This window comes from Dreissena polymorpha, chromosome 6, assembly GCF_020536995.1.
Source record: "Dreissena polymorpha isolate Duluth1 chromosome 6, UMN_Dpol_1.0, whole genome shotgun sequence".
NCBI lineage: Eukaryota > Metazoa > Mollusca > Bivalvia > Myida > Dreissenidae > Dreissena > Dreissena polymorpha.
The window spans coordinates 67925856-67942417 of record NC_068360.1 but is presented as its reverse complement, the minus strand read 5'-3'; the positions used below and the strand labels follow the sequence as shown (position 1 = coordinate 67942417).

The 16562-nt window shown below is 35.7% G+C and overlaps 1 protein-coding gene across 1 annotated transcript; it reads right to left on the bottom strand.

The window, feature by feature from the left end:
- Nucleotides 1-438: 438 nt before the first annotated feature.
- On the bottom strand, nt 439-8339 carry LOC127833367 (uncharacterized). The gene is made up of 4 exons (XM_052358578.1): nt 7633-8339; nt 5472-5526; nt 4894-4962; nt 439-1961 (listed from the first exon to the last, which is right to left on the bottom strand). The coding sequence occupies exons 1-4, from the start codon at nt 8290-8292 to the stop codon at nt 1567-1569; spliced, it is 1179 nt and encodes a 392-aa protein (XP_052214538.1). The 5' UTR covers nt 8293-8339; the 3' UTR covers nt 439-1566.
- Nucleotides 8340-16562: the final 8223 nt, after the last annotated feature.

The window sequence follows — 16562 nt, the reverse complement described above, 5'->3', positions numbered from 1 at the left end:
ATTGAGTCTTGTTCTGAGAAAACTGAGCATAATGCATGTGCGTAAAGTGTCGTCCCAGATTAGCCTGTGCAGTTCGCACAGGCTAATCAGGGACGACACATTCCGCTTTAATGGTATTTTTCGTTTAAAGGAAGTCCTTTTTACCGAAAATCTTTTTTAAGCGGAAAGTGCCGTCCCTGATTAGCCTGTGCGGACTGCACAGGCTCATCTGGGACGACACTTTACGCACATGCATTATGCCCAGTTTTCTCAGAACAAGACTCAATATACTCTATAGGTTCCGTATCGTTCACAGACGCCTGCGGCATGTGACCATCGCATTGTTTACAGACGGTATGACCAATCAACGTGAATGACTCGATATAATCGGTGTAACGTGCAAACACAACAATGCAGACCGTTATCATTTTTGCATCTGTAACAAAGAGTTCTAAAAAACACCATAAACACCTTTATTTATAATTTAACATTTATAACACAATATTTCATCGATAATTTAACATTAGTAACACAATATAACATCGATAAGTTGGTCCACTTTAAACTGTCATACGTTCTAAAATTACACGTGAATACATGTATACACATATATGTGTCACTTAACGTGTAAGCACCGTGTGTAAATATATAGTTTGTCCCTCACTCTCCATTTAATACAAACCAATATCACAGCAAACGAATAACATGTACATTATTAACTTTATTAAAGACAGCTATAAATGATCTACATATTAAGACATTTAATGCTGACTAGACAACCGTCATCCTCATAACAACGTATGAGAAATATTTGTACATTCATTAACATTAACAATTAAAAACGTTCAATTGTATTGTATGAAAGTCACTTTATACATGCATTGAAACATAAGTTACCCGCATTTTCCGAACGATAATTACAATGCGCCATAAGCTTAGAGTTGTGAATGCAATCGGTGCATCTCCTACATATTTAAATATGTAAACACAATAAATACATATGTGATAATGAATTCCATGCTAAGACGAATGGTCATAGTTCTGGTCGCAACTTAAAGGTAATTCCAGGGCTTCCCCCGGCTCAACAATTTCTTCAGCCAAATTGGCCTTGCTATGGCAAAATTCTTTGATTTTTGGCTATTTTTTGGTTTTAATGAAGAAAAAGTTGTAGCCAAATAGAATTTTTTTAGCCAAATAAGTAAATTTGTAGCCATTGGCTAATTTGGTGAATGGCAGAGTAAGCCCTGCATTCAAATGTGAAAGTTTGAGCGCGATTCATCGAGTGGAAAACACAAGCTTAGGGTCGTACGCACGATCGTACATACGGAAAAGAACAATGAGTTATTTCGATTAACCGGTGAGAGTGTATAACTGACGCCGACGAATCCACGGGCAGGTTCTATGGGGAGCTGCAAGTGCCACGGTCCAACGTTGGGCGTCCATTGTCGGCGGTTTGTGAAAAGTGTTCAGGTGTTCCTGGACTCGAACTAGGGACCTCCCCTTATCAAGGCTCGTGCTCTACACAGTGAGCTAATCGGGCCGCTCACACTGCGAATCAGCTATGTTCGGTACCGTGACATAAGGTGGTCATTGTTTCACGACGATAAGGACGTTATCAAGCGGGGCGACGTACAGCAGCTCCGGGGGCTCGGCGTTGACGCAGATCTTGTCCCCGGCCTTAGTCAGCACGTACGTGAGCAGATTGCTGGGCTCCAGCACCTTCTGGTTCCGGGGGAGGCTCGTGTCCCGGAAGGGCACGGTTATGAGTTTCTTCTGGACTACGTTCTCCGCCCCGTCGTGAACCACCAGCAGACTATGTCCCACCTGTTTTGCCATCGTACTTCCAGTAAAGGCGTAGGTGAGCTGCGAGAGGACGCAGTAGAAACCGTCTTCCGGTACAATGACGCAGGACTCGTTCCCGCTGGCTGTGATGGTGGAGTTCAGTGTCTCGGATGCAGCTTTCCATCGGATGGTTCCATGGCCTGCAAAAGTAATGATTGGCATTATTGGCATGAGTTGTCCGAAATTACAGACATACAATCTTACACACCACCTTAACAACCGTGCAGCGTTAATGTTTATAACTAAATATACACAATGAGCCTTGTTCTGAGAAAACTGGGCTTAATGTATGTGCGTAAAGTGTCATGCCAGATTAGCATTTGCAGTCCGCACATGCTAATCAGGGACGACACTTTCCGCCTAAACTTGATTTTCTGTAAGAAGGAACTTCATTGAAACTAAAAATACCATAAAAGCGGAAAGTGTCATCTCGGATTAGCCTGTGCGGACTGCACAGGCTAATCTGGGACGACACTTTACACACATGCATTATGCCCAGTTTTCTCAGAACACGACTCAAATAATTAGGCAGTCCTTGTATAAATACAATGAATCACACTCTCTATATGCCTTAGGAGAAAAGTTATATCATTGAAGATAAAGTATAATGTGTTTTTTTAACAATAAAGACATAACTTCAAACAATAAGACTTTTTCTATAAACATTGGTTTGAAAAAAAAAACATTAAATATGTCGACCAATTGTACGATTACAGAATAAAAGACTTCTATCATTGAGAATATATGTTATATATACGGAGTACCTTCAGGCAGTTTCCTAATGTATTACACATTAATTAAAAGCATACCCATACATATTAAATCTACAATTAATACAAATAACACACCATGTACTCAAACATTATTCACGGAAAACATACTTGCAAAACAAAACAAACAAAATATTTACAAACTACAAATTAAACACCCTGCATAAAATTTCAAGATTCAAAATAAATGGCAAAGCCTTCTTCGAGAACAAGAATTTAATTGGATACCATTATTTATCATGCCATATAAAACACTTATAGATAGCACACTGAGAAATTTTCAATATAAATATGTCCATAGAATCATAGCTACAAATAAATACCTTTTTAAGTGCAACCTATCCAACACAAATTTATGTGATATATGCAGCGAACACATTAAAACAATAGAACACCTTTTCTGGGAGTGCAAACATATTCAAATTCTATGGAACCAGTTAACAACATTTCTAGAGAAACAACAATTAAAATTAAAACTGTCTCTCTTAAATATCAGTTTCGGTGTGAATACTTTTAAAATACCAGAAATTAATAACACTGTGAACCACATTATCATATTAACGAGATATTTTATATTTAGCTTCAAATACAAAAAACAAACACCTACTTTCAACTGTTTTATAAACTATTTAAAAGTAAAGATCCAAATTGAAAAAGAAATAGCCCTCAACAACGATAAACTTCATACTTTTGAACAAAAATGGAAACGCATAAACTTTCATAACCCAGTCCAGTTGTCATCCACGTAACTCTACGCAACTCATCTATAGGATTGATTATTACAATTAACAATAATAGCATACACCACATGCAACCAAAGCAAAAAAAAAACTCAGTTGATCCTAGCATATCATGTCCAATATGTGTTTGACATTATTACTGTTCTATTATACCACTTTTGTTCTTGCTTATGCACATATTTACATTGTATGTTTTATATTGAATAAAAAAAAGTGTTTTTTTTCAATTTGTGGATCGTAATGATAAGCAGTTTATAAATGAATACCGCAAATATTTATAAAAAAACATTTTAATTATGTTGCATTTTAATCATTTGGTTTTTTCGTTGAATCATACTGAAACATGTGAACGGAAATATTCGGCTACGATCGAGTCTTTCAATACCAGGCGATTTTAATCACCGCGTCATCGCACTCTGCACAATTGTTTGCGTTTATATCACCTTGAACAGTAATGGTAATTATCTTTAGTTTCGGCATTTATATTCACCTGTATTAACTAAACAAAATTTACTAAACTACCTGTACTGAATGCCGATGGATTAACAGGTATTAAAAATTGATCTGGCTGGTGGCGGTTCAGGCGATGTGTGTTTTATAATTTCTTGATCAGAAACGAGTTTAAACCCATCAACACTAAAAACGTTTATAGTATTTTCGGTTTCGCAAAGATTAGTCACCCCCTGGCTAAGACCGAAATGCAAAGCAGCGTTTTCCTTTCCGAGAAGAATTACACACTTGCACCTGTCAACCGTCACTTATCGGGATTTATTTCCAATTTTGTTTTCAAATTATTTATTATTTATATTGTTCATACATGTTTTTATTCTCCAATGCTCCTTATTGCAAACCATTGTGGCGCAAGTAAGAATAACTTGACGAATATTTGTTTGATAGTTCCATTTTTAAATTTTGATGCATGTGCGATGGAATTGTTGTGTCAATGTAGCCTTTTATATGTTCAAATAATATCAACCTTTACGCTTTGTGACTTTTGACTTATTTCATTGACGTACGACATCGTCTTTTGTTGTATAATTTAAGCAAATTGGAACAGACCAACTTTTTTTTAAAGAATCGCGTAAATGGGGTTCAACCTAGTGATCCGATGATTCATGGAAAAACCACAGCGTGCGGAAATACAACAATTCTCGACCTTTACGCGTATCACGATACTATCACAATAATACCCGGCGGTAAAGGTTGATTAATAATTGAATCATCGGTTTCATTGTAAGGAATACTGACACTTGCCACAAAAGTGATCCCATGACATGTATCATGTATACATCGTCGGTTACAAATTATGGTGTTTCATTACTACTCGACGGCGCAACGTTTCACTGATAAAAAAGTAAAACTTGTTTCTTAGAAAAAAATAGAGCAAATATTAGGTCACTTTTTGTTTCACAACTACTTGATATTCGGTTGTCTAGACGATCTAGACGTGGGCTTGGTGAAAATATCGAAAGTGAAACCTAGCGTTGAAAGAACGCATGACTCGTTAAAACAGAAAGCCGAAAGAGAAAGTGACGTTCAATTTGTAAGGCTCCACAACGTACCATATAGCGTCTCCTGGTCTAGTAGAAACTTTGCCAGGGGTCGCGTGTCGCCGGCTGGTCGCGTCAGCTCTACAACATAACAACTGGATCATTATACGTGATGACGTTTTGACGGTCATGGCAGATGCTGCATGGTTAAATACTATTCTTTAATTTGATCATGAAGAGACCTCTGAAGTAAAAGTACGTGCAGAATTCTAAGCAACTGTTACTTCCTCAAGATGACATAGTATACGAATCCTAAAGTATTCGAAATCCGATGGCTATTTAATACAATTTCGTATATACAGCAGGAAATTGAAACCGTTCTTAACATACTCTTAATGTTGTTTTATTCGAGCCAATATAAGTTGGAGTCTGGATAATTTAAATTTAGACTTTCGCTCTATATTGAAAGCGATATGGCTTTAGATGTTAAGTATGCATAGATCTACACAATTATCTAAAATCTTAAGACAACCGAAAAGGGCACAAAACAAACCCTGAAATATATGCTCATATAACGTTAAAACGATATGTCCGTTCGTTCTAAACAGCGATTTAAGTGTGACATTGTGCGTCTCATTTAAAGAACTTACCTATAAACGTTGGCCATTCGTCACTGTGGGATTCCAAATACAGCGGAGGTGAAGGCTGCAATGTAAAATTTCTATATTAAGATACACGAAACCGAAAGTGAAAGTTTTGTAGGAACATTGGTTTAAAATCTATATTTATAAACATGAAACCGAAAAAGAAAGTAGTGTAAGTATTAAATCTATATTGTACTTTTTGTGAAATATGAGAAATTGCCCATACAATTTTTCGAGTAATGCAAAGCTGTGTGAAAGTTATTCAGTTAGAATAATATTGATATTTTATTTATTTTTTTACTTCTTGGTGACAGTTTAAGCTGGTACAGATTCATGTACTTAAAGGTGCCTTTTCACAGATTTTGGCATTTTTTAACTTATTCATTAAATGCTTTATATCGATAAATGTAAACATTGGATCGTAAAAGCTCCAGTAAAAAATCAAGAATAAAATTAAAAAAAGGAAAAGAACATTGCCCGGACTAGGTTTCGAACCAGTGACCCCTGGAGTCCTGCCAGAGTCCTGAAGTAAAAACGCTCTAGCCTACTGAGCTATTCCGCCGAGTACACTTAATTGATGTATTTTATACCTTAAATAAGCAATCTTCGTAGTTTCACAAAATTTAACGACAAAAACAGAACTCTCCAAATTATTCAATCGTTTCGCGTTGCAACGCTTTATAATTTATAGGTTTTAAAATCGTCAAAAGATGCATATAATGGCTATATTAGACCATGGTAAATGTTCAGTATTACTGTTTCCTCACAAATATCATAACTAAAACGAAAATTTGCGAATCTGAAACTACTTTTTTCAATTTTGTCAATTTACCAAAGCGTGAAAAGATCCCTTTAAAACAATGTAAAAGGAACAGCCGTTTTAGATGCGAGCTGTTTCAAGGTCTACTGAAAGTATCGCGATCATAAATAAGACATATATTTGTTAATTGGACTTATCCTTTATAATCTGAATCGAGTGGAATCTTTTAGTATTAAACATGAAAGAAAGCGTGTATATTATAAAATATCTTACAGTTAAGATATGCAAAACGATTACAGTGTTATGCACAGGCAGCAGTATCATAAATTTGCCCCCCCCCCCCGGGACCCTACCCCCCCCCCCCGGTTTACCCCAGGGGTAGTATATATAATACCTATACGAGGGTTATTTTTCAAACTATGTATTTTTGTCAATATTCGTTGTTGAAAAGTCAAACCATACACAATATGTGTACATTTAACAATCTGGAACCCCTGGGGTAAACTCGGGGGGGGGGGTAGGGTCCCGGGGGGGGGGCAAATTTATGATACTGCTGCCTGTGGTGTTATGAACCACGACGGTGAATATCAGAAACAATAAAACACGTCTTTATCTGTGACGTTAATTTACATTTTAAAATCCTACATATGTATAAATAAAGAACAAATTTACCTAACGGTCAAAATCGTTTAACAATAATGGATTACCATGAGTCAGTGGGATTTTCCAAAACTGTCTTAAAGCCAAGTTATGAGATCGACTTGAATACCCAGCGACACTGTTTGAATATGACCGCGAAACAATCACAGGGGCGTTGCTAGTTTCGAAAAATATAATTTTTTTGTTGTCCACAAATACTTATGATGATGATTATGCTGATACCCCATACGCGATAATGATGAATAAGCGTACTTTTTTTACTGGGCGAAAAACAGAGCTACTTTTATATGTGCAACGAATAAAGCTTCGTTGTGCACGTCATGTAAATACGACTGCTGATGATGGTATGGGGTGGGGTAAGACTGTAATAAAAATAATGAATATAAATACATGAGAAACAGTTATCTACTGTAGTTTAAATGCGGTGTATTTCATGCTTTAAAATCATGTAGTAGAAAAAGGAATCGAGTCACGATCTTGAAAAACGGGGCTTCGTGTATTGGCGTAAAATGTCGAACCAGATAAGCATGTGCAGACCGCTTATGCTTATAAGGGAAGACACTTTCGCTTTTATGGTATTTTTCCTTTAAAGGAATTCCCTTCTTAGCGAAAATCCAGTTAACGCGGAAAGTGTCATCCGTGATATGCTTGTAATGATTTCACAGGCTAATCTGAATGGACACTTAAAGCTCAAGCACTTAGTCGCGTTTTCCCAGAGCGAGACTCAACAGTTATATTTCAACTTACCTCAGGCGGTATATAGCGTTGCTGCATAATCTGAATGTGGACCGGTATGAGAACAGCACAGGTAAGCAGGCAGCCGACAAGGAAACCAATAAACAAAAGACCCAATGTCCTCCTCCGTGAAGACACGGCTTCCCTCTGTGTCTCCTTCCCGCACTCTACGTCCCCACACTGCGGGGAGTTATTACATGTCTCAGACATGTCTTCGGTCCGTTTTTCTGTGTAAAGTTCATCATCTTTCTTCAGACTCAGTGCGTATTCCTCCGTATCTGGATTAAATACTTTTACCTTTTGACTTTGTCCGTCGGCAGGTAATTTCGGTGAATGTTCAAGGTCTACACACAAAGAGCTTTCATCGCTTTTCATAAGGCGTTCCTTTTCTCTTTCTTCGTTAACGCTGTTCTGGCGGTTTATATACGCACCGAATTCTCCAACATTGTGTATATTCAAAGAATCACCATATCCTACATTAAAGTCGCCATTCCCTGGTAACGGCTCAACAGTCGATGATTGTCTAACTAACTTCATTATACGACCGTTAGTGATAGAATTAACGTTACATCCAAACTCTGTGTTGATTCCTAAAGTAGCAGCGTAATATCTGTGCGCGTCTGGTAACGGTGAATACAAATCCATCGCCTTAACGTGACTTTGTGTATTCATGTTTTCCTCCTGGTATGAGCAGTTCGAAACTGAAATTAATGTTAAATATTAATCAGCTGGAAAACCGCGATCTATAAATAAAACATATTCATAAACAAAAAAACCCAACTACATGGCCCGATTGTATTCGCACCTAAGCGTCTCCAACACGTTGAATCTACTACTAAATGTTTTAACTTATTTAAATCTATATCTGCGTTCTACTAAACGGATTATTGTTAAATTGTTTATAAGCTAGTCTACTTGAAATAAATGTTTTTGTTATAATTATAGACGCTCGTTTTCACTTAATAGAAAGCGATTTATTAATGAATGTTATAGTTATTTGAAACAATTATTTTATTTTATGCATTTTTCTGTATTCTGCAGTCGCCCATTCAAGTCTGGAGGAAATAACCTTAAAATTAGTATTGAAATCCAAACAGGTAAGCTCGACTTGTTCCCTGAGCTGTCGAGGAGTGGTTACAATGTTAATAATATTTACATGTTATTTAAGTTATCTAGTTTAGACACAATTGCATCATTCGCTGGGACACAATTGCATCATTCGCTGGGTATAAACTGGGTCATGGGTATAATCATTCAAACAGAAATATCATACCATTGTCAGATAATAATACAGTATCTGCTGTATGAACTTAATCCAGTTTAAACCACGATTTATGAATATGATATAAATGTTATATTATAAAATGTATAATATTTAAGTTCGTATGATAAATATAATGTCTATAACTTATTTAAACAGTGTTTATGGTTTAACAAATTTAATTATCATTTAAACGTTGATCTTACTGTGTCTATAAGTGTCAATTTAAATAACTTTTATGCCGTAATCGACCGTTTTGTCGGCGAAATAATATAAACCGTAACGTGTGTGTTTTTCGAGGTTTCAATCGGGAACCCTCGGACAATTCCGCCATAAGGGCGATCGTCTGCAAGACATATACATTTCCAGAAAGGAAATTCATTTCTGCGTTGAATAAGACCGAGATCGTGAAAATCGCTGCACAATTGATGAAGATATGGCTGTTCAAAGCGATGCACCCCGTTTTGGGGTGATTTTGAGTTGCACACCTTGTTATATATATATTTGATAGTGAATTTTTTTTTCATAAAATTTAATTTTTCGTTATAATATGATTATTTATCATTCAAAATGATGTTTTCACTAATTAATATCATAGCCACACGCTAACCATCTGTGTTATGAATTATACACAATTAATCATGATAATATTTATACATGCAGGTTTCGTTGACGTAATGCTTTATGTACAAACATGGCTTAGTTCTGTTGGAACTTGTACTAGAAAGAAAGTGTGTTAAAATATCCTTGTTTCGATTGTGCAACATTAATTCCCATTTATCGCAAATGATTCATCAATTAAACTCTTAACAATACTGTCCCGTGTTGAATCAGCGTATGAGGATAAATCTCATCTTATATTTGCATTCAGTTTTGTTTACGAACGTTTTGCGCGGGTTTAACCAGACCATAACAGTAAACTTAATAAGGAGCGCCTCAATCGCTTCAAGTCGCTTCCAGAACGAAATCAAATATATTCAACGCTACGGTATTTTAATACATTGTATATTCATGCATAAAGGTCAGTGATGTTACGCATCCCATGTTTATTACTTCATATGTCAAGATATCGTGGTACAAATAACTCACATTTGATACTTTACCGAATATGCAATGTACGAGTCGCCGATATTAACAGGAATCCGAACTGACGTGCAAGAATTTAACTCATATAATTTTCGACATTTTAAATTAATTAAATGAGACGAACATTATTTTCCTTTCAGTATGTATTTACCGCTAGGGGGAGGGGGCGATGTAGAAGCACGAAGATATTCGTTCGTGGTTGAACAGTGGTCAGTTTTGTCATTCAGCGTTGGGAACTCGCAAAGGTGTACACGTTATTTTATGGAAATGATATACGGTATTGAATAGTTGATAGATGTATTGAAGATGGCATAAAATGATATTGTATGATGATGACTTTGGAAAGATTGTATTATCATAAACAAAGATGCTATGTATGTTGACGGTTTGATGACGGTTGTTATGATGCTAAGTTTAATAATAAACGGACAACCGGTATATGAGTCCCAGCGGCTGGTACTTAACAGAGTTTTGTTTGTTTGTTATTTACAGTAAGCAAAATAATTGAAGATTTGTTATGCTCCATTAGGGAGACATATAGCAGTCGGACTACCCGTCCGTCAGTCCGTAAATCGGTCCGGCATTCCGTTTTCGAAGATTTTTTACGAAACGCTTTCAGATAAAGACCTGATTTATGGTGAGTCTACCTACATGACCTACAGATGAAATGTGAGTTGCGTTCCGGTTCATTGAGTTTTGGCGAAGTTATGGAGTTGGACTTGTCTTCCCGAGCTCGATAGATGATTATAAAAAAACGAACAAATATTTAAACAGGTGTCTATATCAGGAGTGTGATTGTGCATGTTTGAATAAAATGCATACATCCTGCTTTGAATCTGTGACACGTTTTTGAAAATGGTCTTTTTGCCACCCTGTAAACAAGTCCCTTTGAATTACACTGAACACAGTTCTTAATGTTGACTGTAACAAATAAACTGCAACTCATTTACTCGAAACATATGATTTGAATTACAAAACATGCACAAATAACTTGTGAAGGTGCGTTTCATGAATGATTTAAGTTGAACATTTATCTTCAAAATCGATGCCATATCCAACTATAGTAACAGTGAAAACGACTTTTCACTATGAAGGATATCATGTAAAAGGGCCACTGAGCATGATATTGATGTATTAAACATAGACTTGTTCAGCAGGTACAACCGTTTGAAGTTCTTGTATTTACTGTTAGGGAGGGGTGTCTAGTTAAGGATATGTTTATCTGTCTGTCGTGAATGAATAATCAATATTCAAATAAACTCTATATACATTCAGTATTTGATATATTTCAAATGCAACTAAAACTAGTCGTATTTTCTTGCATACAGCGTATGCAGTGCCAATCTCCTTACAACATGCGACGAGATGATGAAAGTTACCAAGACTTCAGAAACTACAGAGGCCATTTTACGGAGAGTGGTTGCGAAATATGTACCCATATCAGTCTTCCGTTGAGTTGAAGGCAAAATAACATCGACATCGTGAGATAATACTAGCGGAATGCGGATCTCTTTCTCGTGTACACTCAATCGACTGAAGTTTGTTTTCCTCGTATAACAAATAAACGTATATAGTTATCAGGTGAACAACATTTCGAGGCTTTAAACGTCGCATAATAATTTCCATGAGGTCAATATTCCACTGAGTTCAGCAATTTACGTATTGATTTTAACAGGGAAATATGTATGATTTGAGGGAAACCGCTAGCTCATAAATGTACAACAACGCGTCACGGAATCTATCAATAAGTACCCGATTAATCTTTAGAGATTAAAGTAACACCTGGACTGCAACAAAGTTTAAGAGCCGAGCTCTAGGAAAACGGGGCTTAATGAATGTGCATAAAGTGTCTACTCAGTGTCTAACTGTCGTTCCTTTGTTCCTGTGCGGACTGCACAGGCTAGAATTGGACGACAGCTTAAGCACATGCATTAAGTCCCGTTTTCCTAGAGAGCGGATCAAATAATTATACATACAATATTATAATAATGCTTTACTTGAGGTTCATATGTTAATGCATCATTTTGAAAAACTGGCAGGTTCTAATCGACTTGGGTCATGAAATATATCCTCGCATAACGCAGCCATGCATTTAACCTTCGTTATTCGTATCAGAACATTAATGGTCCATACATACTATATCACATGAATTTTACACATTAAGTTTATGTGTATGAAGTTTTGATTGCGATATTTAAATGGCTGTTACTGAAGATAAATAACTCGTTTGCGAACGGTCAAGAGGTTTCCCAAAACAGGAATGCGCACCAAAGTTCCATTCTCAACCAAGGAACGTTAAGTAAATGGGCCACGTAACTAAAAAGCTTGACAGTGGAATTGGAACCCCACCAAGATTATAAGTATGGGTACATGGACATAATGGAACTCAAGTCAGCTACTTCAACATGTATATTATACAAAAAAATATGATAACGTGACATTCCACAAGCCTTCAAAGTGTTAGTTCAGGTACGATTACGACATCCACACGTACTCCATTAACATCCACCCTGATTCCATTACCTTTTTCAGCCAATCCTTTCTGTATTCTCGACTTGTACTACAGGGCATCAATGTTCCCCTATACGTTACTTGACATCATATAATTGAAATGCGCCCTGGCAAAACCGGACTTAATGCATGTGCATTATGCATATGCATTTAACACATGCTAATCAGGGACAACACTTTCTGCCTATAATTAATTTTGTTTAGAAGATACTACATTTAAACGAAAACATCCGTTATGGAGGAAAGCATCATCCCTGATTAACCTGTGTGGAATGTTTTGTATTAAGCTCAGTTTGCCCAGAACGGGCTCACATACTTGTGTGTCCGAAATGGAGGAACACGTAGAGGTCCTTTTAGTTCAATTATAGCAACTTGTCATGCGTGCATCATAAATTGAGTAAGACAATCGACACTGTACTTATTCGTGTGTGCATTTTAATTCTCAAATCAATGGAATAAAAAGAATCAAAAGGCTAATAGGACGCAACACAGTTGACAAAACACGTGTGTGCTTATTTCGCAATTATTCATATTGTTCCCGTTTGTATTACATGAATTGTCTGGCATACATTCAGGTCAATTAAGAAAAAAAGTTCAATTATCAAGCTGATGTATCATATGCATGGTTTTAATTATTTTTTACTGAACATTATTACAATAAAAGCATGGCTTAAACAAAATAATGTCAAAAATAAACGTTGAAAATCGATATAAAGAGTAAAAGATTGTTTAATTATTTTTATTGAACATTATTACAATCAAAGCCTGGCTTAAACAAAATCATGTCAAAAATAAACGTTGAAAATCGATATAAAGAGTAAAGGATTGTTTTCTTTTGAGTTTTACAAAGAACAAAAATCCATACTCAATGCCCAGTGCACATCTCAGCAAAGATACAGACATGGTGTTATTACTGTTAATTGCTATCAAAACAAATGCGTACACTACTTTAAATGGTCAACATTAATCAAACAAAAAAGAAGAAAAGCGTCTTACTACATGGTATATGTTGTGTGTGTGTGTGTTTTTGTAAATGTGAAAGTCTGACATTGCAACAACAACACTATCATATGGGGTATGTGACCGTATGTCAGCTGAAAATAGGGTGGAAACTACTTAAATAAATCAAACATGAATAAACCAAAGATAGGACATATCATTTAAAGCAGCAAGCATTTAAGTTTATAGGATTTTAAATAGTAACTTTGAATTTAAAACACAAAAATACTTGAATATTACAAATATTTTCAAGCACTGTCCGAAATTATTTTCTTAAAAAATCTATTGAACTCTAAAAATTGAAATATTGTTAGGGTTTTCCTGAACAAATAATATTAATAAGTGGTGTGCTACCCAAAGAATTTTTACAATATTAATAATGTCTGACCAAAGCACCAGCAAGCAGACTTAAGTGTACACTGTCACAAAAACGAAAAGTGGAGAAGTTGAATGTGCAATTTCATTTCAAGGGTGATTAAAAGTTGATTTCGGCTTCAAATGATATTTCCCATAATTTTCCAATATTTAATTACCAAGTCACAGACGATTGATATAAGCAGCATGAGATGTTTTCTTACATATTTATCTAGATGGTCACTCAGGTTTGTTTGTAAACAAAAGCAAGTGACAAATAAAGAAATACCGCAAGAAGTTTTGACCCGAGAGAAGACAACCAATTTTTTTTCATTCAAATTTGGGTCCGGAAATCTGCCCCATTCCCAATGGAAAAAAGTATATATTTTCCCAATGGGAGCTAAAAATTCTCAATGAAAGGTTTCAATATTTTTTTTCTTTAGATCTCAATATTTTGTTAAACTCCCATCTAAGTTCAACCTTAGTAAATATAATACTGAAAACACGTGTAATCTTAATTTTGAAGCATTTTTTTAGCAAAACAACAACAACACTATAAATATCACAATTTTAGTCAAAACGCCGCAAATTTTTCCAATGCAAAGGGACCTGGCCCCATTACCAAAATGTTGAAAAAAACACTGTACAGGTCTGGACATCATGTAAAAAAAGAATCTGCTAGTAAAAAAATAATCTGCTAGTCATAACAAGTGAACAAATAATTTAACTCATCATCTTTTCCTCAAATAATGTAGAGCGGGTGTACCTATTTCCGAACACATAAGCCACTTATAATGATGTTCAGAATTACGATCACTTTCAATCAAAGGGAGACAATAATCAACTAGATACGTTTATATGATATACTTTAGACTAATAATGAACCATAATGGTCCATCTAAACAGAAATTATTCACAAAGCATATGCACATCCAACTGTTCCAAATTCTGAATATATGATTGTAATTCCGAACAGAAGTGTTCCTAATTCCGAACATGATGACTTTAAAAAAAAAATCTGATGAATCCATTTAATTGACATAGTTTGAAAAATACCAACTTTGGAATAATTTCCGTAATAAAAACGATAATATGTAAGTTCGATAAATAACAAGTTCGGTAAAAAGGTAATATAGAGCAATAGGTCTGGAGGTTTCGGTAAATTGAAATTTAAAAATACGTCCACATAACAAGGATATTTACTATACAATTATAATTTACCGAAACCCCCAGACATATTCAACTACTTTACTTTTTTTTACCAAACATTTCATTTACCAAACCTACTGTCAATTGGTGAAAATGCAAAGAACACTGTAACCCATTGCCACAACCAGATTTTTGTTATTTATCCAAATAACACAAAAAAACATTACATAAAAAAAGTAAATTGTGCGACTGACAGATATATATACAAACATTTTGGCGAACATTAACCAGTCTCTATTCAAACCAGGCAGGGTTGATGTCAGAAGTCGCGTTTATGTCATCCACAAGTGTGAACAGTCGATCGTCATCGTATTGTATGGCGAAATCTTTCGCTAAATACACAATGCTCGGGTCTATGGCTATTTCTTGTTTCGCACAAAGGTTTAAAATACTTCTTGAGTCATCCATGCTTGTTTTTGAACACCGAAGAAGATGGTTTAATATATCCACCGTTACATATGGTTATAAACACGTTCCTCTTTGTAAAGTATTTTTAATTGAGCTTTCACAATATTGTACAGGCCTAAATGCACATATTTGGATTGTCCAGAGATTTCCCGTTTCATTAGTCCGGCTTGGAAACAAATTGTACCTAGAAAAAGATATAAGTTCAATCATGTACACTAACATACTCAGTCAATTTTGGAAAACACCTAGAAATAAGGCTTTTAGTAAATAAAGAAGGAAAGCCAGGTTATATGTATATGTTCTATGGCCAACGGCCGCCGTTATAAGTGAGATACTATACAAAGTGATGTAAAATTATCAATACAGTATATTTATTTTGACGTATCTAAATATGGAAAGGCTAGAATTTTACGGGATGTGAGAAAATTGATTAATATGCAAAATAGCAACTGAGATCGTGTCTCTTGCGATTTTGACGAGAACCGAAAAACGATGAAATATGAAAGAAACCTGCATTCAGCAGTACTTGCATGCGAAACGCAGTTCTTCGAGACCTTCGATGAGTTCATCAGAAACACAAGAGAAGTGGAATTGTCTGCAGCAATTTCCACACTGTATAAATTCATTACAGGCCATGTTGCATTTAAAACATTTTTCATTTTCTATTCCTTATAGAATTCGATCTGTCTCTTGGCTCTTTTTTATTTTCAATTCCTTTATCCTTTTCTTGGCTTGTTCCCTTTCCCTTTGTTTTCTTTCCAATTTCCTTTTTTTCTCTTTGAGCTCTTCCACGCGGCGTTGTTTCTTGTGTAACCTTTCCTCCTGGCATTTCCTTTTTCCCGTTATATCTAGTTGTTTCTTTGCCTCTTTTTCTGCCAGCCATTCTCTGTATTTTGCCCCAGTAATCGCCTTTGGCATTATCATCCTTCGAACCTTCGGACGCTTTATTTCGGTTTTTGGAAATTTGAAGAATTTGCTGAAAGGCGATATGATGACCGAAACTGGAAGCGATTGAGTAGTTACAGATGCAACTGTTGGTAGAACAGGATCGGTAAGAGCTGTCACACCAGTGGGTAATGAAGCATCGTTTAGTGACGCAGCATTAACAGGTACC